This window comes from Saccostrea echinata, unplaced genomic scaffold (genome assembly GCF_033153115.1).
Source record: "Saccostrea echinata isolate AGI-Se365-2 ecotype Australia unplaced genomic scaffold, CSIRO_AGI_Sech_v1 ptg000054l, whole genome shotgun sequence".
In the NCBI taxonomy this organism is placed as follows: domain Eukaryota; kingdom Metazoa; phylum Mollusca; class Bivalvia; order Ostreida; family Ostreidae; genus Saccostrea; species Saccostrea echinata.
The window spans coordinates 15,047,748-15,067,286 of record NW_026889803.1 but is presented as its reverse complement, the minus strand read 5'-3'; the positions used below and the strand labels follow the sequence as shown (position 1 = coordinate 15,067,286).

At 32.3% G+C, this 19,539-nt stretch overlaps 1 protein-coding gene across 1 annotated transcript; it reads left to right on the top strand.

Moving 5' to 3' along the window:
* The first annotated feature begins 3,571 nt into the window (after positions 1-3,571).
* Positions 3,572-19,210, top strand: LOC133172672 (uncharacterized). The gene is made up of 19 exons (XM_061307620.1): positions 3,572-3,658; positions 6,873-6,982; positions 7,699-7,771; positions 7,977-8,069; positions 8,582-8,673; positions 9,015-9,154; positions 9,787-9,863; positions 11,303-11,387; positions 11,524-11,597; positions 12,004-12,104; positions 12,658-12,765; positions 12,969-13,029; positions 13,145-13,227; positions 13,471-13,616; positions 14,292-14,478; positions 15,020-15,142; positions 15,569-15,643; positions 18,492-18,561; positions 18,957-19,210. Exons 1-19 carry the CDS (start codon positions 3,626-3,628, stop codon positions 19,041-19,043), a joined length of 1,818 nt encoding a protein of 605 aa, XP_061163604.1. The 5' UTR covers positions 3,572-3,625; the 3' UTR covers positions 19,044-19,210.
* Positions 19,211-19,539: the final 329 nt, after the last annotated feature.

Below are 19,539 nucleotides of genomic sequence, written 5' to 3'. Positions count from 1 at the left end.
AGTATATCTGAATGAACACAATTTTATGCAATGATATATAATCATGTACATGCAACTGACGTCCGTACTTTTCCTTGTAATTCATAAAATTATCTAATTCCTTTGAAGCCCCCCCCCCCCCCCGTCTTGAATTTGAATTATATATTCGTTTTAGATTTAAATCTGGAACATGTGAATAACATTACCATTTACATGTATACAGAATTTCATATTTTATAATTATGAAATGTTCAATTTACATGTCTGAGAGAGAGAGAGAGAGAGAGAGAGAGAGGAGAGATTCCCTCTTAATCCCGATCCAGACCAAAAATTAGTTCTTTATCGGTCACACCCATTCTTTATTAGATGTTTTCTGATTTCATAGTCAGTCATGGTCACATCCTGTATATTTTTCAGCTTAAAAAGTATCACACGAAGTGCACGTGTGTTGACCTGTCAATCAAAATCACTTGACGCTGTATGCACTGCAATTAAGTAGCCTGAGTTCGAAATGATCTTGAAGTATGATCTTTAAGTAAATTTGCTGCAACAAACTTGTGAAAAAAATAGAATAAAATAAAAAAATATCTCGGTATTATGAACTTCGACTGTGGGACGTGGAGACCGGTCCTTTGGATGAGATCGTATAAATCGAGGTCCCTTGTCGCAGAAGATGCTGGAATAAAAAAGATTCCCCACTGCTCAATTGCGATAAATGCCAAAGTATAGGACAAAAATTTACAGTCTCCAACGGCGAGTGGTGGCGTCTCCATGTGAGTGAAAAATTCTGGAGAGGGACGTTAAACAACATACGTATAATCAATTAATCAATCAATCGATTGCTGAAGAATTACTGTAATTGAATAATCTGTCTTATAGGTATGCTGTCAAATCTTGATATTATAACTTTACAAAACTCAGTGACTTTACGTTTAGTGTGATACTAACTAAATTCATTATATTTTTTTTTATAACACCATCACAATTATGCCGAAACATACACACAGTGGAGTTTATGATAGTACGGTGTTCGTTCGTCTGTTTGTTTGTCTTAGAAATGATTGCAAACAATTTTTTTTTAAATTGCTAATGATATACGTTTATCTCTTATAGGTGCCAAATGTATTATACAAGATTGATAATGAAAATCAAAGTACCTTAAGTACTGAAAGGACTTTTTTCCAGTTATTTTTTTCTTTCATTGTAAATATGATATGTATGTTTTTTACACAGAAAAAAGCAAATTCTTACAGATTTAGAAGAACGGAAGACTTTTTTGTTGCCATGGCAACAAGAGTCTAGTTATTATTATTATTATTTTTCTTCCTGGGTACTTTTTTGTCCGTGAGTGATCTCCGAAACTACACATCCGATTGAGGTGAAACCTTTTTAGGGTTACTAGGCATGTTATGTAGATTTGCGGAACGAAGGTCATTTTGCGCGTACGCGCATGCACGTGCGTGCGCGTGCAATGCGTAAAATGACCAATATACTTGAAATAGCTGTAACTTTTAAATTTTTTGATAAAATGCTTTGATACTCAGAATATAAGGATATATTAAAAGTATGAACAAGATGACATGGTCAACATGCACATGCATGCACGTGCGCGCACGCGCAAAGCGTAAAATGACCAATTTACTTGATATAGTTGTAACTTTGAAACTTTTTGATGAAATGCTTTGATACTCAAAATATTTATATGTATTTAAAGTGTAGACAAGACGACATGATCATCATGCACATGCATGCATATGCATGCACGTGCGCGCGCGTGCAATGTGTTAAATGACCAATTTACTTAATATAGCCGTACTTTTTATATTTTTTGATGAAAAGCTTTGATATTAAAAATATACAGATATATTAAAAGTGTAGACAAGATGATGTGGCCATCATGCACATGCATGCACATGCGCGCGCGTGCAATGTGTTTAATGACCAATATACTTAATATAGCCGTAACTTTTATATTTTTTGATGAAAAGCTTTGATACTAAGAACAAACAGACATATTATAAGTGTAGACAAAATGGCATGGTCATTATGAACATGCATACAGGTGCGCATGCGCGCAATGCTAAGATGACCAATATACTTGATATAGCCGGAACTTATATATTTTTTGATGAAATGTTTTGATACTGAGAATATAAAGATGCATTTATAGTATAGACGGAATGACATTGTCAACCTGCACATGCATGCACGTGCGCGCGCGTGAAATGCGTTAAATGACCAATATACTTAATTGCCTTATTTAATGAAGCTTACAAGAAATAAGACACCAAAAGGGAGTTGGGGAGCGTTTGGGGAACATCTGTAACGGTCCCCGTTACAATTAATACTAGTGCTTTTTACATTTGCTGAAGTTCTAGCCAAACGCGATGATCGAGAGAAACTGGTTTTAAAATAAACTGCTGTATGAATTTGGTATTCTGAAATCTATTTTGGGTGTAATGTAGGAAAAGAAAAAAAATTTCAGTCACGTACATATGATGATTTAACATAAGATACATAAGATGGGGTGGTGGTGTTTAAGGTCCATTACCCGGGAGCACCAGCCCTTCAATGAACATTTTATACTACATTAAAAGTAAAAATTTACGCTAAAAAACTATGGGTGGGGGCAGGTTCCCTGCACTCCTCCCTCCTCCATACCCACCACTCACCGCAGATTCTATGTGCCTGAATGATATGTTCACCTGAGTGGAAATCGGGTGCAAGTGAAATAACTTTCCAAAATTATTTGTATCACTTTTGTATTTCTCAATCTATTTTAGTCCAAAGTAGAAAAATGTTCACCTGGAAGGTTATGTGCGAGTGAACATAACGTAGAATTTTTTCTTCATTGTTGGATATCAGCCAATCAGGGAGAGAGGAATTATTCAATCATATAATAAAACAAAATATTCATTCGTTATAACAAATACTTCCATACTTTTCTAACTTTGTTTTACGTAAAAAAATAAAAATACATATAAGTTTTGATTGTGTTGCTGGTTGAGAAAAGGACTTGGGACTATTCCAGAAATTGTATATATATAATAATAATGAAGTAGCGTCAATAAATTGTTGATAATTATTGATCAATGATGTACATGTATCTCAAGTAATTCATTAATTTCAAATTTGAAAATTAAGGGTTCAAACATCAAAGTTTCTGACATTTTTGCCTGATATTATATCATGAATATTGGCTAGGAGTAGCACTGAGTAGTGTTGATATACATGTATAGATGAATATGACGATTAATTTTGGATCAAGCCCGTACACCTCCTTACATTTGCCACTGTTAAAAAATGCATTTATTGAGGTTACCCCAAAAAGACTGCAAAGGGTTACTTTATTGGCATGAAAGCTTCTTACGATTGTCGATCGTTCGTCACTTTGTTTTATATCAGAATTAATATATATATTCTAAATGATGTTTCATGATAGCAGATGGGTATTTATAACGTTATATACAAAGGTTTTAAATGACATAGGCGCTCCCCATCTGAAGAGAGAGAGAGAGAGAGAGAGAGAGAGAGAGAGAGAGAGAGAGAGAGAGAGAGAGAGAGCTTGCATTATGATCGGGTTCAAGGAACTGTGAACATCCGGGCCATTCAAATATGTCTGCGCCCATAACACGAGTTTGGGAAAATGTCATATTTCAAAAGATTAGTTTCCAGGAAAGTAAGGCAAACTTTTTGACAATTTTACAGAATTAGACGTTCAGTTGGTTATATGTACCCAGCGCATAAATATTCTTGACCCATAACAACTAGAAAATTAAGCGATTAATCGTTTGTAAACTCCAACAGTTTTGACAGTAAATATATCATAAAAATGATCAGTTGAGTATATCTATACAATGATACTTGTCACCTAATGTCAGTCACCTAATGTCACAAAACCATGTTTGAAAGTAAAGTAATTTGGGCTATGGCGTATGATGACTGAATCCAGAGACATGAATAAAATAAATGTTATTCATGTCTCTGGATGGAATCCTATTATTTTTAGCCAGGCTCATTGCTCGTAGAGCAATAGCCGGCTTTTGTTACGGTGTTCAACCGGAAATGCTGCTTCTTCACCGCCAAATCAATTAAGAGTAAGAATATAGTACATATGCTCAACCACCTTTGATGCAATACACACACTAAATTAAACAAATTTAAGTTAACTAAGAAATTCTCTAAACGAAAAACATTAATGGTAATATACTTTCTCCCTTCTTCTTCAATTAATTATTTGTTTAAAATATGGGAAAGGTTTTCATCAGGTCTCCCTGTCTGCGTCACATTCTATAGATAAAGGTTATGTTAATTACCAGGCTAACACAAATGCGGGGAGCACGTGACCAGTACACCTTGATGCAAATATACTCTCTCGCTGAGGACTCGTTTGAACTTGCTGCATCAATGTTTATTTACTTCTGTAAGTGGTATAAGACCCCGAAACGACACATGTGATGAATTGTTTACGCTGTTAAATTCAAACTACATTTATTTTATTTTTTAATTTTACATTTTTTATTTATACTATATGCCATAAATATATTTTTTGAGTTACATATTCTTACAGTGTCTTGTTGTTATTCATCTGTTAAAATTATTACAATGTATGTTTCATGTAAAACGGTCTGTAAATGAGCCCGGCTCTCTGTACTTCTGAGTACTTTGATTTTGTGCTGTAGTGGGTATAGGGTCCATTTGCCCTATCTACCTGTTCGCATGAGTCCATTCGCGCAGGGTCTGTTCGCCATATCTCTTATTCGCCCTATACCCTGTTTGCCATATATCTTGACTGTCCTATTGTAATAATTTATGTCAACATTATCGTTGAATTTAAAGCCTTTCCTTTTTTACTTAAAAGATCTAATAAGCATATTTCATTTCTCTCAGTATTGACATTTTTTTCCGATTTCAATGTTTATCAAAGACTTAATTGTAAATGTTTAATTGCTGTTAATTTAGTACTTATCGTAAATTAGGAAACACTTTCTTCTTTTGTTTTTTTTTAAGGTTCGTATAACATGTATGTTCAGAAAATAATTAATGAAATTGAGATTGACGTTAATTATGTATATAGGTTATTTTAATTGGTGATAAGCAGTCTCTGAATAAAAGGTTTATTTTTCTTTTTGATGAATCTTTTATTCTCAATTTAATAATGTTAGTTGTATAACATTGCTTATAAATCAGTGAGTATCACATCGATTATTTAACAGATTTTTAAAATTTCTTTATCATATTTATCTGTGCCGAATGTTCAAGTAAAATGAATTATACTTTAAACAAACCTTCATAAAATCCAATAAAATAAAAGAAAATATGAAAAATTAACCAATTAAACATATTATGGGTGAACGGACTTTGGGCAAATGAGTTTTAGAGTGAACGGACTCTGGGCGAATGAGAGTAAGGGCGAACGGCGTCAAGGGTGAACGCGTTTTAGGCCGAATGAACATACAACCGCTGTAGTGACATTATCATTCACTTGAATTTTCTATTCAATCAAAATTGAACGAGATATATTCTAAAATATTTTGTTGTCATAATACCATTATTAGAGGTACATATCTTTTATTATAATCTGCTCTATTATTGAACAGGTCCAGTCCATAGACTATTTCTACCTACTAATAGCTGCCTAGGTATTTAAAACTACTCGAAGTAGCTACTTCTACCTACTTTTACCTGTCTTTGAAAACAGAAATAAATAATAATTAAGGCACATCTCTTAAACAGGTCAGACTTGTTGTTAATCATGTTGTTTACATGTACAGCAAAATTCGGGTGTTAATTTGAAAAATACAAATGTGGAGAATATTGAGGAAATGCATGAAATATGGTCCCAAAAACCTTTTATCTAAGAATGTATAATGTTTTAAAATTTGTACAGATTACAATTTGTGAGACATTTTAGGCTTCTTAACATGTAGCTTTGAACTTATCTCCTAGAAATTAAGTGCAACTGGGTGTAATTATTGATGCAAAATTGACAAGTTGGAAAGTGATCACTTTTTGGTTAAAATATTTTGTTGTATTCATCGTCAGTGTGACTGTATCACAAGATTTGGTAATCCTATTCCCGCATTTAGCTAAGAAATGCAACTAAAGCAAAAAGAAGGTAAAAATAGCTATCTGGAGTGGGTTATTAAGTGAACATATTAGGATCAGAACAAATTTTCAGCGAGTTCCATTCAGTATTGAGTTATTCATTTTAATATTTATTGTGTTCTTTTACTTCTCATTCTGGACAATGCTCTCTCTCTTTACATCGCATATTAACTTACAGTATTATCATCATTATGGGTTGTTTTTATTTTTATTGAAAAACTAAACACAGCACACATGGTACATGCAGCACCATTGACTTTTTTTTCCTAACCAAAAAAAAAAAAAAAAAGACCTATATAGCAACCTTTTTAAAGGGGGGGAGGGGGGCTCCAATTGCAATAATGTAGCCCTCAAGGTCACTGGCTGATAAAGTATAAAATTTATATCAGGTCTATAAGTTTCTAATAGAGAAACATTGGACGTCCATATTTCACTCAAAGATTACTTTGACCAGAGATGTGTCATTTTTTTAACCAAGGTCATTTTGGCAAGTTCAAGGTCACATTTACAAATTTACCAATAGTACTTTTAATGGGCACTTTGAAAAAATTGCAGGGGGTGGGGGTGGTGTTGGGGGTGCACAAAGTATTATTTTGAGGGCTTGCTCACAGTACCTTTAGTGAACAAAGAATTTAAAGAAACATTTAATCTAGACTACTACATTTCTGCAATATCCATTAAGCAACTGTTAAACCAAGGTGAGGTCAATTTTTTTTGCTATCATGAGAACATAGTATGCGGCGAGATGCAATTTTAAAAGGATTTTTTTATTCACTTGATTCCAGATTGCCAATGCACTAAAAAGAAAATGTATGGTAAACTTAAAACAGGAAGAACTAGAAAATGAAGTATATTTTCTTGTAAGGCATGGTGATTTCAGACATTTAACAGACAGGTAAGTTTTAATAAGACTTATTTTTGTTTGGGGTTATACTGTTACAAGTTATCTACAGGCAGTTTATGATGTAGTTACATATTGGGTCCGTTTTACAAAAGAACTCATGACTATAGACCAAAAACTTCAGTTGCTTGTAAAATTTTGCAAAATTAATGATTCTGTTTAAAATTGCTAGCATAAAAATATTTTGTTAAATTCTTTTTAAAAAGGTTAAAACCATTTTCAAATCAATGTGAAATAGAAAGTAATGAGCAGGCATAAATTTTGGTCTTAGTCGTAAGCTCTTTTGTGAAACGGGCCCCAGCATCAAATGTTGTCATTCCAGAGTTATTTTCTTAATACACTACTTGTCATTTGATGTATGGTGTTAGCATGATTATAGTGACAGGCAAACATGTTATCAGTCACAGTGATATGCTATTTGAAATTATAATAGATGAAAAATCTTACTAAAGTAATATACAATGTACAATTTTAATTCAAGTGATTAAAGAATTTAAAATATATAAAATAACTGTGTTTATTGATTAATTTTTGTTGCATTTTTAATTCAGTAAATTCTACAGGACTGAGGTGCACATCAAATTTTCATAACATGCATTATTCACTCTGTGTCCAATATGTTTGTTTCATGACATATTGAAATGCAAAGATATAACCCTTCAGTGGTTGAAGGTTTAATACCTTCACCATTTTTATTTTATATATTCCAGATTTCCATCTTTAAGTGTCAACAAGAAATATTTACAAAGACTGACTAAGGCCTCATCAAAAGATATTGATGTTGTAAGTAAAATCATGAATTATGGAGCTATATAATTTTTAAGCAACATATTTATTATGCCACAATTCAAAGAGGTGTGTCATATTGCTTCACTGTAGCTTAACATTATTATGAAGAAAAATCTTATAAGATTTCTTAATGTTGCTGCAATGTGCAGTCACAGTCACAGGTTATGTATGACAACTGCAAATATACTTTAACTTGCAGGTGCTAGATAAGCATAAAGATTTTGAAAATATAACATTTAGCCAGAAAGGAAATGACATTAATTTTATGGTAAATCCTCATGGATTTATGCAGGTGAGTAGAATAAATTTATTTAACAGATTCGAGCAGTTTCATTCTTGTATATTTAATAGGCCTTCCTGCTTTTCCATATTTTTATTTCAATCCCCTGTCTGATTTTCCGTGAATTCTTAACACTGCTTTCCGAAATTCGTGTTATCTCCTTTATTTGATACCTCCTGTCCGTGATTTTTAAATGGCCACAAGTAACACTTGGCATCAGACGGTTGCCAATATTAAACTGATGCAAATTGTTGTGGTAAGATTTTTATGTGGCTAATGCAAGAGGTACATATCAAAAATAAGTATTTGAAAAGCAAGAAAATAATTGCGGAAAAGCAAGGTTTTTTTGTCAGTGGAAAAGCAGTCGAATCATGGAAAAGTGGAACAGCGATTTAATAGCATCTGATCTTAATGTTGGTACCTAAAAATACAAACTCAAGTCCCTGAAAAAGCGGGATTTTTTATTATTACAGCTGTATACCTTTATATTTGTTATGTTTAATCCTCTGTGAAATTTGTCGTAGGAGGTGCTCAGAGAAATTTGCCAAAGGAAGGAGAGTTTTGGTAAAACAGAAAACCTACTCAGCAAAAAGTTAGAGATTCTTGTTGATTTCAGGTTTTAGTTTACGTATCTTTATACCATTAAACCTAAGAATTTGCAAAATACTATCTACTACATGTATCTTAGCCTAAGGGATCAGTATGTTGCCCAGAATGGGAATTTCAGAAAAGAGTCTGACTTTTAATTTGCATAATTTGTTCAGACCTTTAAATTTTTTAAGCATACAAGATTTCAAAGAAAAAAACAACAACAAAAAACAAAAAATAAAAATAAACTATGTTTGGATGAAAGTCAGTGAAAATTCTAAATTTAAAAAGTTCAAATTGAAATGTGCCACAGTAATTTACTTTTCTTGTGATATAATGTTTGATAGGCACAAATTGTTAACTTCACAGTTCTCCTAACATTGCCAAGGAATTTCACGAGGGCCACTTACGCTCCACAGTGATTGGGAATTCTCTGTGTAACTTGTACCAAGCTGCTGGGCATGAAGTAGTGAGGGTCAATTACCTGGGGGACTGGGGAACTCAGTTTGGTAAGGAAACACAGTAACTGTGTTTTGAGTTATGAAAATAATTTAAAGAACAAAGAGGTCTAAATGGTTTGGATTTGAATACATTCTTGATACTTTGTAGTACTTATGAAACATTTCTTAGGAACATAATGTATACATAATATGAAGATGATAATGCTTGCAAGTATAAATTTTTTCTAAAATACATTAAGCTTTTATCATTGTGATTTTTGCAAATATTTACATTTGCTGTGCTTTTCTACTAAACCAACTGTGCAACTGATTTGAAAGCATACTCATGTGTAGAAATATACATGGTGAAACTCGCGCTAAAGTGATGTCACAATGAGTCTACAGAGACGTTAATAAAAATGTAACAATATAGGGCAGCAAAAAATTCAAACATTGAGTATAACATCGGTTCTTCTAAACTTGTAAAATGTAAATGTAAGGAATGTTTTTAAGTTTTGTGTGATTTATTGGTGTGTAAATCACACAGACTTGCATGTAGGCATATTTTTCATGAAGTGCTAGCGCGCTTCATGAAATATGCCTACGTGACAAGTCTGTGTGATTTACACACCAATAAATCACACAAAATTTAAAACATTCCTTAAGTGTATTCTTGTCATGCTTATCAATTCCTCTTTCAGGGGTTTTATTGAGTGGTTATGAGAAATTTGGGAATGAAAAATCCTTGGAAGAAAATGCATTGGCACACTTGAATGAAGTAAGGATTTTCTAAAAATTCTACTTAAGAGAAAAAAAAATAAATCTTAAAGGTGAAATGCATTTGAATGACTTCTTAAAAAAATCTCCACTGATAAAATATTTGATATGGAAAAAATTATTAATATTGATTATTTTATTTTACGAGGGTCATTCAAAAAATTTGTAGACTTTTGTCATAACTTTTTTATTTAACGTCATATTACATGTATAACCAAAATTAGTACACATATTTTTAAAATAGATTAAAATAATTTGAGTCAAAAAATTGAAATATATCTTGATATATATCTAAACTATCAAAGGTTTAAGACAGCAAAAATGGGGTCACGGAGTAGGGTCAAAATTGAGTTATTTACTAATTATACACTTTATAATGTCTATAGTCATATCTCTAATAAATGGTGCTTAAATGAAATAAAATTTAAATGTTCAAATTTTGTATTGTTCTATTACTTTAGATGCTAAAATGTAACGTAATACATCGCTTCGTTTAAAATATATCAATTTCTAAAGACAGGTAGACTTCATTAAAAACATCAAAAAACGATGACGTCGAAGGACGTCACGGAGCAATGAGTAGCGATAAAATTTCGTTTTGCATACAGGAAACCTCTAAACAAACTCTGAAAATGCTGGAGGAACCAGGAAATATATCAAAAATGAGCTGTGCATTTGTGCATACATGGATAAGACAGTTTTTGAGTGGTAGAGACTTTGAATCGGACGATGGACGGTCTGCGAAGAAACAGATTATAGTTAAAAATCCTGTCAAAAGAGTTAGTAACGTCATGAAACGTGATGTGCGCTTCACTGTTGCGGAACTTGTGAAAGCTGAGTTACGCAGTAAAGAATTTGAAAACACTGGTCTGACAATCTAACTTAAGCTACTCGAACAATTGTAAGTAAACTAGGTGTCGAAATATTATGGATATGTTTTTATGAATGGGTAAGACACTACAAAGCGTTTGTGAAATGAAAAGGCAGAGTAATTTTGAGAAACTTTCTCGATGTTGTTTTTGACGTTACAATGTTGTTAAGCGTGCTCTGTGGTGACAAAACATGTTGCTTTTAAAATTGAGTAACAGGAGTTCCATTTAATCATATGGAATGAAACTTCACACATTGACAAAATAAATGTTTTTACATATGAAAATGTGTTGATCTTAAATCTTGTAAAAATAATAATATGATGAGGGATAATGTCTACGTATTTTTGAATGACCCTCGTACAAATATGGTATGGGCAATGAATTATATTTATTTTATGCATCAGGGTGCTGTATACCTTATATTGGATTTGCCATTTAAATTGAGTACCATTCTCAGTCATAACAAGATTTATCTGTACTACTGTTTGATAACATGGCTTTTCATTTGTAATTTTTTTTCCCAAAGTATGCAATTATCTGTCTTTTCTTTGTAATTTTTTTTCCAAAGGTGTATGTCAGGGCAAATAAGGAAATTAAAAATGACCCGACCTTGACTACAAGGGCTGCTGAAATTAACAAACTGCTGGAAGAAGGTAAGTTAAGCTCCTCCCATGTAGACACTCAAATTTTATTGGAACCTGCTTTAACACTTAGCACTGTTTATATAAGGACTGATGGATGAAACTCAAAGTAGAAAATCATTTTTAAGAATTTTTTTTTTTTACGTAGGTGACGATAAATATTTGAACCTGTGGAAAAAGTTTCGAGACATAAGCATCTCCGAGTATACGAAACTTTATAAAGTAAGTGACTTGTTTCAGATTTAATGGTTGAAGTAGAAATAAATCAAGTTAGGTGACCAAATCCTGTACAAATTCTTTCACATGTCATTATATGTATTTTGAGGGGGCTTAAGAGCATGAATTATTTAGATAAGAAGTCACCATTATACATCCATCTACAGGTATTAAGTGGCAGAGCTCAAGGGAAAATAGTCAGCAATGCCTTTAAAAGACATAAGGATAGATACATGTATATATATGGATTAAGGATTCATTTACAAAGTAAACATGTAGATTATTCATAATATGTAAAATAACACAGTATCATAAGTACATGTAGGTCATAGGAATAAAAAGAGTTCCCAGAATACATTGTATTTTCCTTTTATAAGCAATATTTTTAAAGCGAGTTTGGCTAATTCTTCAGGTACTAGGAGTGGAATTTGATGTTTATGAAGGAGAGTCTATGTACTACAACAAAAGCCAAGATGTTATAGATAGTTTAGCTGAGAAGGGATGTATAGAAAGGTAAGGGTCAAATTCACAGAAGTAAATGAATGTAAATTTGCAAATCTTTCATGGCATGTTCATCACACAGCAAAGAGATGATATAGAATAGGTTTCATGTTAAGAGGGGGTGCTGTATACAGGGTTATTTTCACCCTGTGTTATTTTCGCCCTTCCCACTTCTTACCAATTTTACCCCATTTAAAATTCAGACAGTTTTACATGTATTTAACAGATAATGCTGTCTCCTCTTCATTTGCCCCATTTTTAATTCGCCCGCTTGCCACAAGGGAGAAGGGGCGAAAATAAAACGGGCAAAAATTTCCCTGTATATCAACTGACCACTGAATTAGAACAAAGAAAAAATATACACTTTCAGTTTTATCTGAAGTTGATCCTAAAAACAATGTTGCAAAACGAATGAATAAATGTGTGATTTTATATTGGAAATGACAATGTTGTCAATGTCTGAGTACCCTGTGAGGTGAAATGTTTATATAGATACATTTGAAGAGAGACCCATGTCCATGGTATAAACTTTTGACCATTAAAGTAGAATTATTTTCCTTTCCAGATCTAAAACTGATGATCATGTTCTTGCTGTGTACAAGTGCCCCAAGTCAGGTGTTAGAAAAGAAGTTGTTTTGCAGAAAAAAGATGGAACCTCTCTGTATATTACAAGGTGCTTATTGATATTTTTTTAATCCAAGAAGTCAAGCTTTTAGCATTCTTTATACACCCTCATGCCAAAAAACATCAAAATAATGGCAAGACAATTTTTATCAAGACAAGGTAAAGAGGTTTTTACAGCCCATTGCTGTTAAGTTTTGAAGTGTAAGTACATGTTACCTTCATATTTTTATCATTTTCTTAATTTTTTTTTAGAGATCTTGTTGCAGCTATAGAAAGAAAGAAAAAATATGGAGTAGATGCCCTTCAGTATGTTGTATGTAAACAATACTGAATTTAAAGAAAAGTTTGTTTTAGTTATTCTTTAAATGCCATAGTTGCTTGTGTGTACATGTAAAAAGTGAAACTTATACCAGTTTTTGTAAATGCAGGTTGATCAAAGGCAAGTTGGACACTTTGAAAACCTCTTAAATTTGCTGAACATATTGGAACCTTCAGAATCTTGGAGAAAAGGGTAAGAAATATTATTACAGGTGTTATAAATAACATTTTTGCTAAATTTTTGCTGCCTACTGTTGATTTTTGTTGTTGCTGACATTTTCAAATCTTGAAAATAAGATTAATAATAAAAGGAAGTGTATACATACTCTTACAACTGGACAGAGAATAAAATTATCATGAATACTTACAATTATTCAAGTGTATGCTATGTCTTTTTTCCTTAAAAAAATTAACCTTTGTTATTTTTTCATAACAGTGTATACTTTTGTCGCTCTTTTGGAGAAATTGAGGGCCTTAGCACCAGGGAAGGAAAGGTTTTATTGCTGAAGGACATCATTGAAGACTTGTCAGCAACCATGCTAGAATCCATGCAAAACCCGGACCACAAGTATTCCATAGAGGGTCAGTATATTTGGCTACAGGTTCAGAGGGTTCAAATTTCCCCTAAACATTCACTGGTCTGATGACTACTAAACTTGTGAAATTCAATAGTCCATAATTCCTAGTCCATTGGCAAATTAAAAAAAAAGAAGAAAAAAACTGAAACAATGTTTGTTGACTGTTTACTCATCTTATGGCTCCTTTTGTATTCCACTGTCAACCTGATGCTATCAAACTGATACTTTTAATTTGTTTGGTATTTTAATAACACTTAAATGTTATGTCGATGAAACTTGTACCTAAAACTAGTGCCCAAAATGCACTTTGTGAACCAGCTAGGAAGAAGGGAATTTTAATACAAGAATTTTTTTTTTACATTTATAAATGAAGATCAGCTGTTTACATAATTTCAACTTTTTTTGCCATGGATTATATATGTATGTAAATCAAAGTACTGAATATTATTAAATTGCATGCAAGTTAATATTCTGAAAAATTCATAAAATTATTGGTTATACTGTATTTCAGGTTATAGAAATGGTTATATTACATTCGTAAAAATGTACTTGCAGTGAGTGGAAATTGAAATCATCTATGTATTGAGGATACAAAAGTTACCTTATCCAAAATACATTATATACTTCATTTCATTTCAAGCAATGTATTAAATGATATTGTTTTTTGTGATCATTTCAGATTGTGACCCAGCAGAACTAAAACAAAGAGCCCAAACATTGGCTGTCAGTCACCTGATTTACACAGATTTACGGTCCAATCACAATCGTCCTTACAAATGGAAGTCGGATCTAGAAAATACAAAGAGTTGGAAGCTGAGGAAAGGAAATGTTGTCCCTGTGCAATACTGTCATGCCAGACTGTGTCAGTATGTATTTTGATCATTGTGAAACTTTTTAAAAAGCTTTAAATTTGCTTTATTCTTAGATGTAATTGTAGACTTTAGGGCTATAATATCAAAGCTTTCATTTTGACCATTGATTTTAATCCAGTGGTTTACATACAGATGAAACATGTAAGTATGTATATTCCAGTACATGGAGCAAATGCAAGTGAAGTCAGGTCAAGGTCATTATCAGTTATTAAAGGTCAAAGGTCATACCTGACATGTTAATCACAGAGGCAATCAAGTGCTTCATATACAAATCTTTGATTAAATTGAAGTGTACATGCGAAAGCAAAGTACATGCAAATCTTTGTAATCTATTTGATAAACATAAAGATTCAAAAACTTGCTTTAATACCAAAAAAATTGCTCATTCATCTTTGTCATGAGCTTACAAATTAAAGAAACAATATTGTCAAAATTATTTAGTTTATTTATTTATTATTAACATGGATCTTTTGATGTAGAATATGCAAAATACATGTATTACATGTATCATTAATTATTGTTCAAATCGTTTTAGATTGTTGGAAAACCCTGCCATGTCTTTAAACCTGAATCCTGATGCCAGAACAGAATACCTCAGCTGTGATGATAAGGCTGCCATCTCAGCACTTCCATTACAGCTAGTTTTACAAATGGCCAGGTACATGAAATGCTACAATGTGCTCCTGATTGGAGAATGTTAACGAGTTTTTTTTTCTTTTTCACATGTTCCTTTTCATTGTCAAAGTGACTGAGACATGTTATTCTTAACAACCCCCCCCATTTATACCCCCCCTCCTCCCATCTTGTTGCTTTTGTGTAAGAGTTAGATTTATATACCTTTGATAAGGAGTTTTTATTCTTTTCATCAGATGTATTACAAGTCAAAACAACAGAGGGATTTCCAATTTTTCACTTTCTTTTTTGAAATGGGCAATATTTTGCTATTGAATTATTAAGCCATGTCATTTTTGTGGTTAAAAAAATGACTGCAGTGGAATTGAAAGCTAATTTTCATGGGGAACAAATTTTAAATCATTTGTGAGTAATTTGAGTTTGTATAATGTGTTTTTTGATATACTTTTAGGTTGGAGGAAGTTATACATGAAGGTGTGAGTCAGAGCCAGTCATATTGCATTCATCACTACATAGAACATTTAGTGTAAGTCTTAATACATTCATCACTACATAGAATGTCTAGTGTAAGTCTTAATACATTCATCTCTACATAGAACGTCTAGTGTAAGGCCTAAATCAAAATATTGTTTGTTTGCCCTCAGCCGACCGACCCAGAAAAATTCGCCCGACTCAAAATATTTTATTGCTCTTTTCATTTACAAATTTTTTTTATATGAATAATTTCAAACCAGTTTGTTGTTATCTGATTACAAACTTCTTTAAGGTCATTTAGATGCTTTGATTAGTAGCATTAAAAATAAAATGTAATTGGTGAATTCTGTGTTATTCCTAGACTAGCTTTCTTTATTCAGTGCATGCAGCAATACGGCATTAGACATGCAAAGGTGTCAATTCAGGGTGTGAACTGTACAGGAAATCACTTCTCGCTTGAACGCACACAGCTGACAAAAGTAGTACATGTAATAGGGAATAGAAAATGAAGACTGAGAATAGAATTTAAGCATAATTTGTAAGAGACAGCAAACATTAAAGAAATTTATAATCATTGTCAAAAGTGGAGGTGATTTTTAAAACCGAAAGTAGAAAAAAACATTGTTGATGAGGGAAACAAGGCTGCTGATTTTACCTTCAAATACATTGTCAACTTACATAAATGTACTAAAACTTGAAAGTTGGATGAGAAATGGGATTGGAAACACAGAATATCAAGTCAAATACATTAAATGATGTTGTTCAAACTTTAAAGTTGATACCCGCAGGTTCAATGTTTCTAAGCCAGATATATGATTTACGTCATTTTTTACATATAAATTTTTAAAATTCATGATACGCTTGATATATTATTTTCCATAGAAAAAAAAAAAGCCCTATACATGTTTTTTTTTCTAATTTCTACTCCCCCCCCCCCCTTTTTAAATTTTTTTGTGTGTTTGGTTATACAAAATAATACAAGCAGACAAAAAGTAAATAAACCACCTCAAAACCTTATAAACTTTAGGCATGCAACAGAAAACATGTCTATTCCTTTTTCTTGTTGCAGCATAAATTAAAGTGCCTTCTGTCCATGTACAATCATGCATGTAGGGGAAAAATCATGAACATTTTCCTTTAAAATAGCAGGGCCACATTAGTCATACTAATATTCAGAATCTCCATGTAGTTTAGATTAAATTTGGTTATGTCATGGGTCTTTGGGCCTAGGATGGACCCACAAGTTTTCATGGGAATGTAGAAAAGAAATCTTTCAAAAATAACCTTTTGAAGAGCAGCAATAACGAAAGTGACTCAAATGAGCATTGTGGCACTTATGCTTATTGGTATGATTTTTAGAAGAAAAAAAACTTTTTTTCTACCTACCTACCCATTGTTAAAAATCTGGGTCAGAAAAGGGCAAACAACAATTTTTTAATTTTGGCCTAAGTCTTAATACATCTTAATACATTCATCACTACATAGAACATCTAGTGTAAATCTTAATACATTCATCACTGTATAGAACATCTAGTGTAAGTCTTAATACATTCATCACTACATAGAACATCTAGTGTAAGTCTCAATACATTCATCACCACATAGAACATCTAGTGTAAGTCTTAATATATTCATCACTGTATAGAACATCTAGTGTAAGTCTTAATACATTCACCACTACATAGAATGTCTAGTGTAAGTCTTAATGCATTCGTCACTACATAGAATGTCTAGTGTAAGTCTTCATACATTTGTCACTACATAGAACGTCTAGTGTAAGTCTTAATACATTCACCACTACATAGAATGTCTAGTGTAAGTCTTAATGCATTCACCACTACATAGAATGTCTAGTGTAAGTCTTCATACATTTGTCACTACATAGAACGTCTAGTGTAAGTCTTAATACATTCACCACTACATAGAATGTCTAGTGTAAGTCTTAATACATTCACCACTACATAGAATGTCTAGTGTAAGTCTTAATGCATTCGTCACTACATAGAATGTCTAGTGTAAGTCTTCATACATTTGTCACTACATAGAACGTCTAGTGTAAGTCTTAATACATTTGTCACTACATAGAACGTCTAGTGTAAGTCTTAATGCATTCGTCACTACATAGAATGTCTAGTGTAAGTCTTCATACATTTGTCACTACATAGAACGTCTAGTGTATAAAGTCTTCTTGCAAATTTGGAAAATTTTAGGCTAATTTATTTTTGAGAATTTTGGTCAAAATGTTTAATATCTAAATTTTGTGAATTTATCTATGTGCTTAAGAAAAAAAAATTCCTACTAAAAATGTAGTACAAGAATAAAACCATGTAAAGCCTTCTGGTGACTGGTCATCTCCACACAGAATATCTAGAGTAAGTGTTGCTGCATCGACTTCCCTTGGATCTAAAATAAAATAAATTGAAATTTCTAGTATATCTCTCAATTATGTTGCCATCAATTCAACATTGTTATCATTTAATAAGGCCATGATAAATTACTTGAATACTTAATTTGCAATGTACTTTCCCAATGTAAGTACTGTAAATTGCTTTTTATTTGCGAGAACTTTATTTTTGCGTAATTACGTGAGACTGTCTGCTCATGAAAATTTTTTTTTCACATATATTTGTAAATGTTTTTGTATCATTTAAGATTATATAGAACAATAACCAAAACTTGTGAAAATTTTGTCTTACTTACAAATACCAAACAACTATGATCTCACAAAAATAAGGTGTGTCGTAAAAATTTAGTGATCTACAGTAAGCAACAATGATTTTTCTTCGTAATTTGTTCGTTTCTTTGACCATTTTCCTAGGAGTAAATCGCTGGTTCTTTATTTAGAAGTTTTTATTAAAATTGAAAATTTAAAAACAGCAAAGTTTCATTCTTTTTTTCAGAGCACTAATAGGCAAGACGTATGAAAACTACAGGATAAATGACAGGAGTATATCTAAGGAGCAGGAGGAGGTAGGTATAATGAGTACACCAGTACTGACCAGCTGACCAGCAAGGACTGAAAAATCAAGTTATCATGACTGTTGTTTGCAAACTGCCAAAGTAAAACCAGTTTGTGACCATCAATATTTTTAATTTGCTTACAATATACAATAACATCTAACAGAATGGACTGGTGCCTCAAATATTCTCAGATATTTTTTATTCATTTTTATTTATAAATTTATTCATGTTCCCATACAGTCATATGTTAGTTTCATCTTAGTAGGCATTCAGAGTCACATTCTCTGCATCCAGTATGATTTTCAGTTAAACAGTTCCACATTTTAGAAGTCTTAGTGAATGTATACATTTGGCACAAAGAGTACAAAAAATATAATTTTTCTCATATTTTCTTCTCCTTATAGGTTCGTTACCTTCTGTTTTTCTGTGCCAGACAGACACTTTCAAATTCGCTAAAACTTCTGGGAATACATCCAATGAAGAAAGTCTGAAAACAAGGATTTCAAAAGAGAGAGGGTGAGAGAGTGTGGTTTGTGTGTGTATACTTATGTGTATGTATGTTTAAATGAGAGAAAAATTATAAAAAGACACTAATAAATGATTTGAAAGTACAACGCATAGGTATTTGTTAACTATTTATTACGGTTTATATATCGGATACCACGGATATGTAAATGAATTTGCACCAGTATAAAGTGTACATGTATGTTAGATCATTCATGTTTGTATGCAGGATCTCTCAGAAAGATGTGAATAGATGTAAAACATCAAAGGAAAAGTGTGTACTAGAAGTACTGCACCTTTACTGTTTTTTTTTTTTTTTGCAAACATTGATCAGGGACTAAAAGACGGAAAGGATTCGCCAATTTGCTCAAAGATATGCATCTCATTGAAATGAGTACCCAGACAGTATAAATATAATCGTCTAGATTTTGAGGTGGATCTGGTGAAAGATGCACATTGTTTTTCCTTGGTTTATGTTCTTTC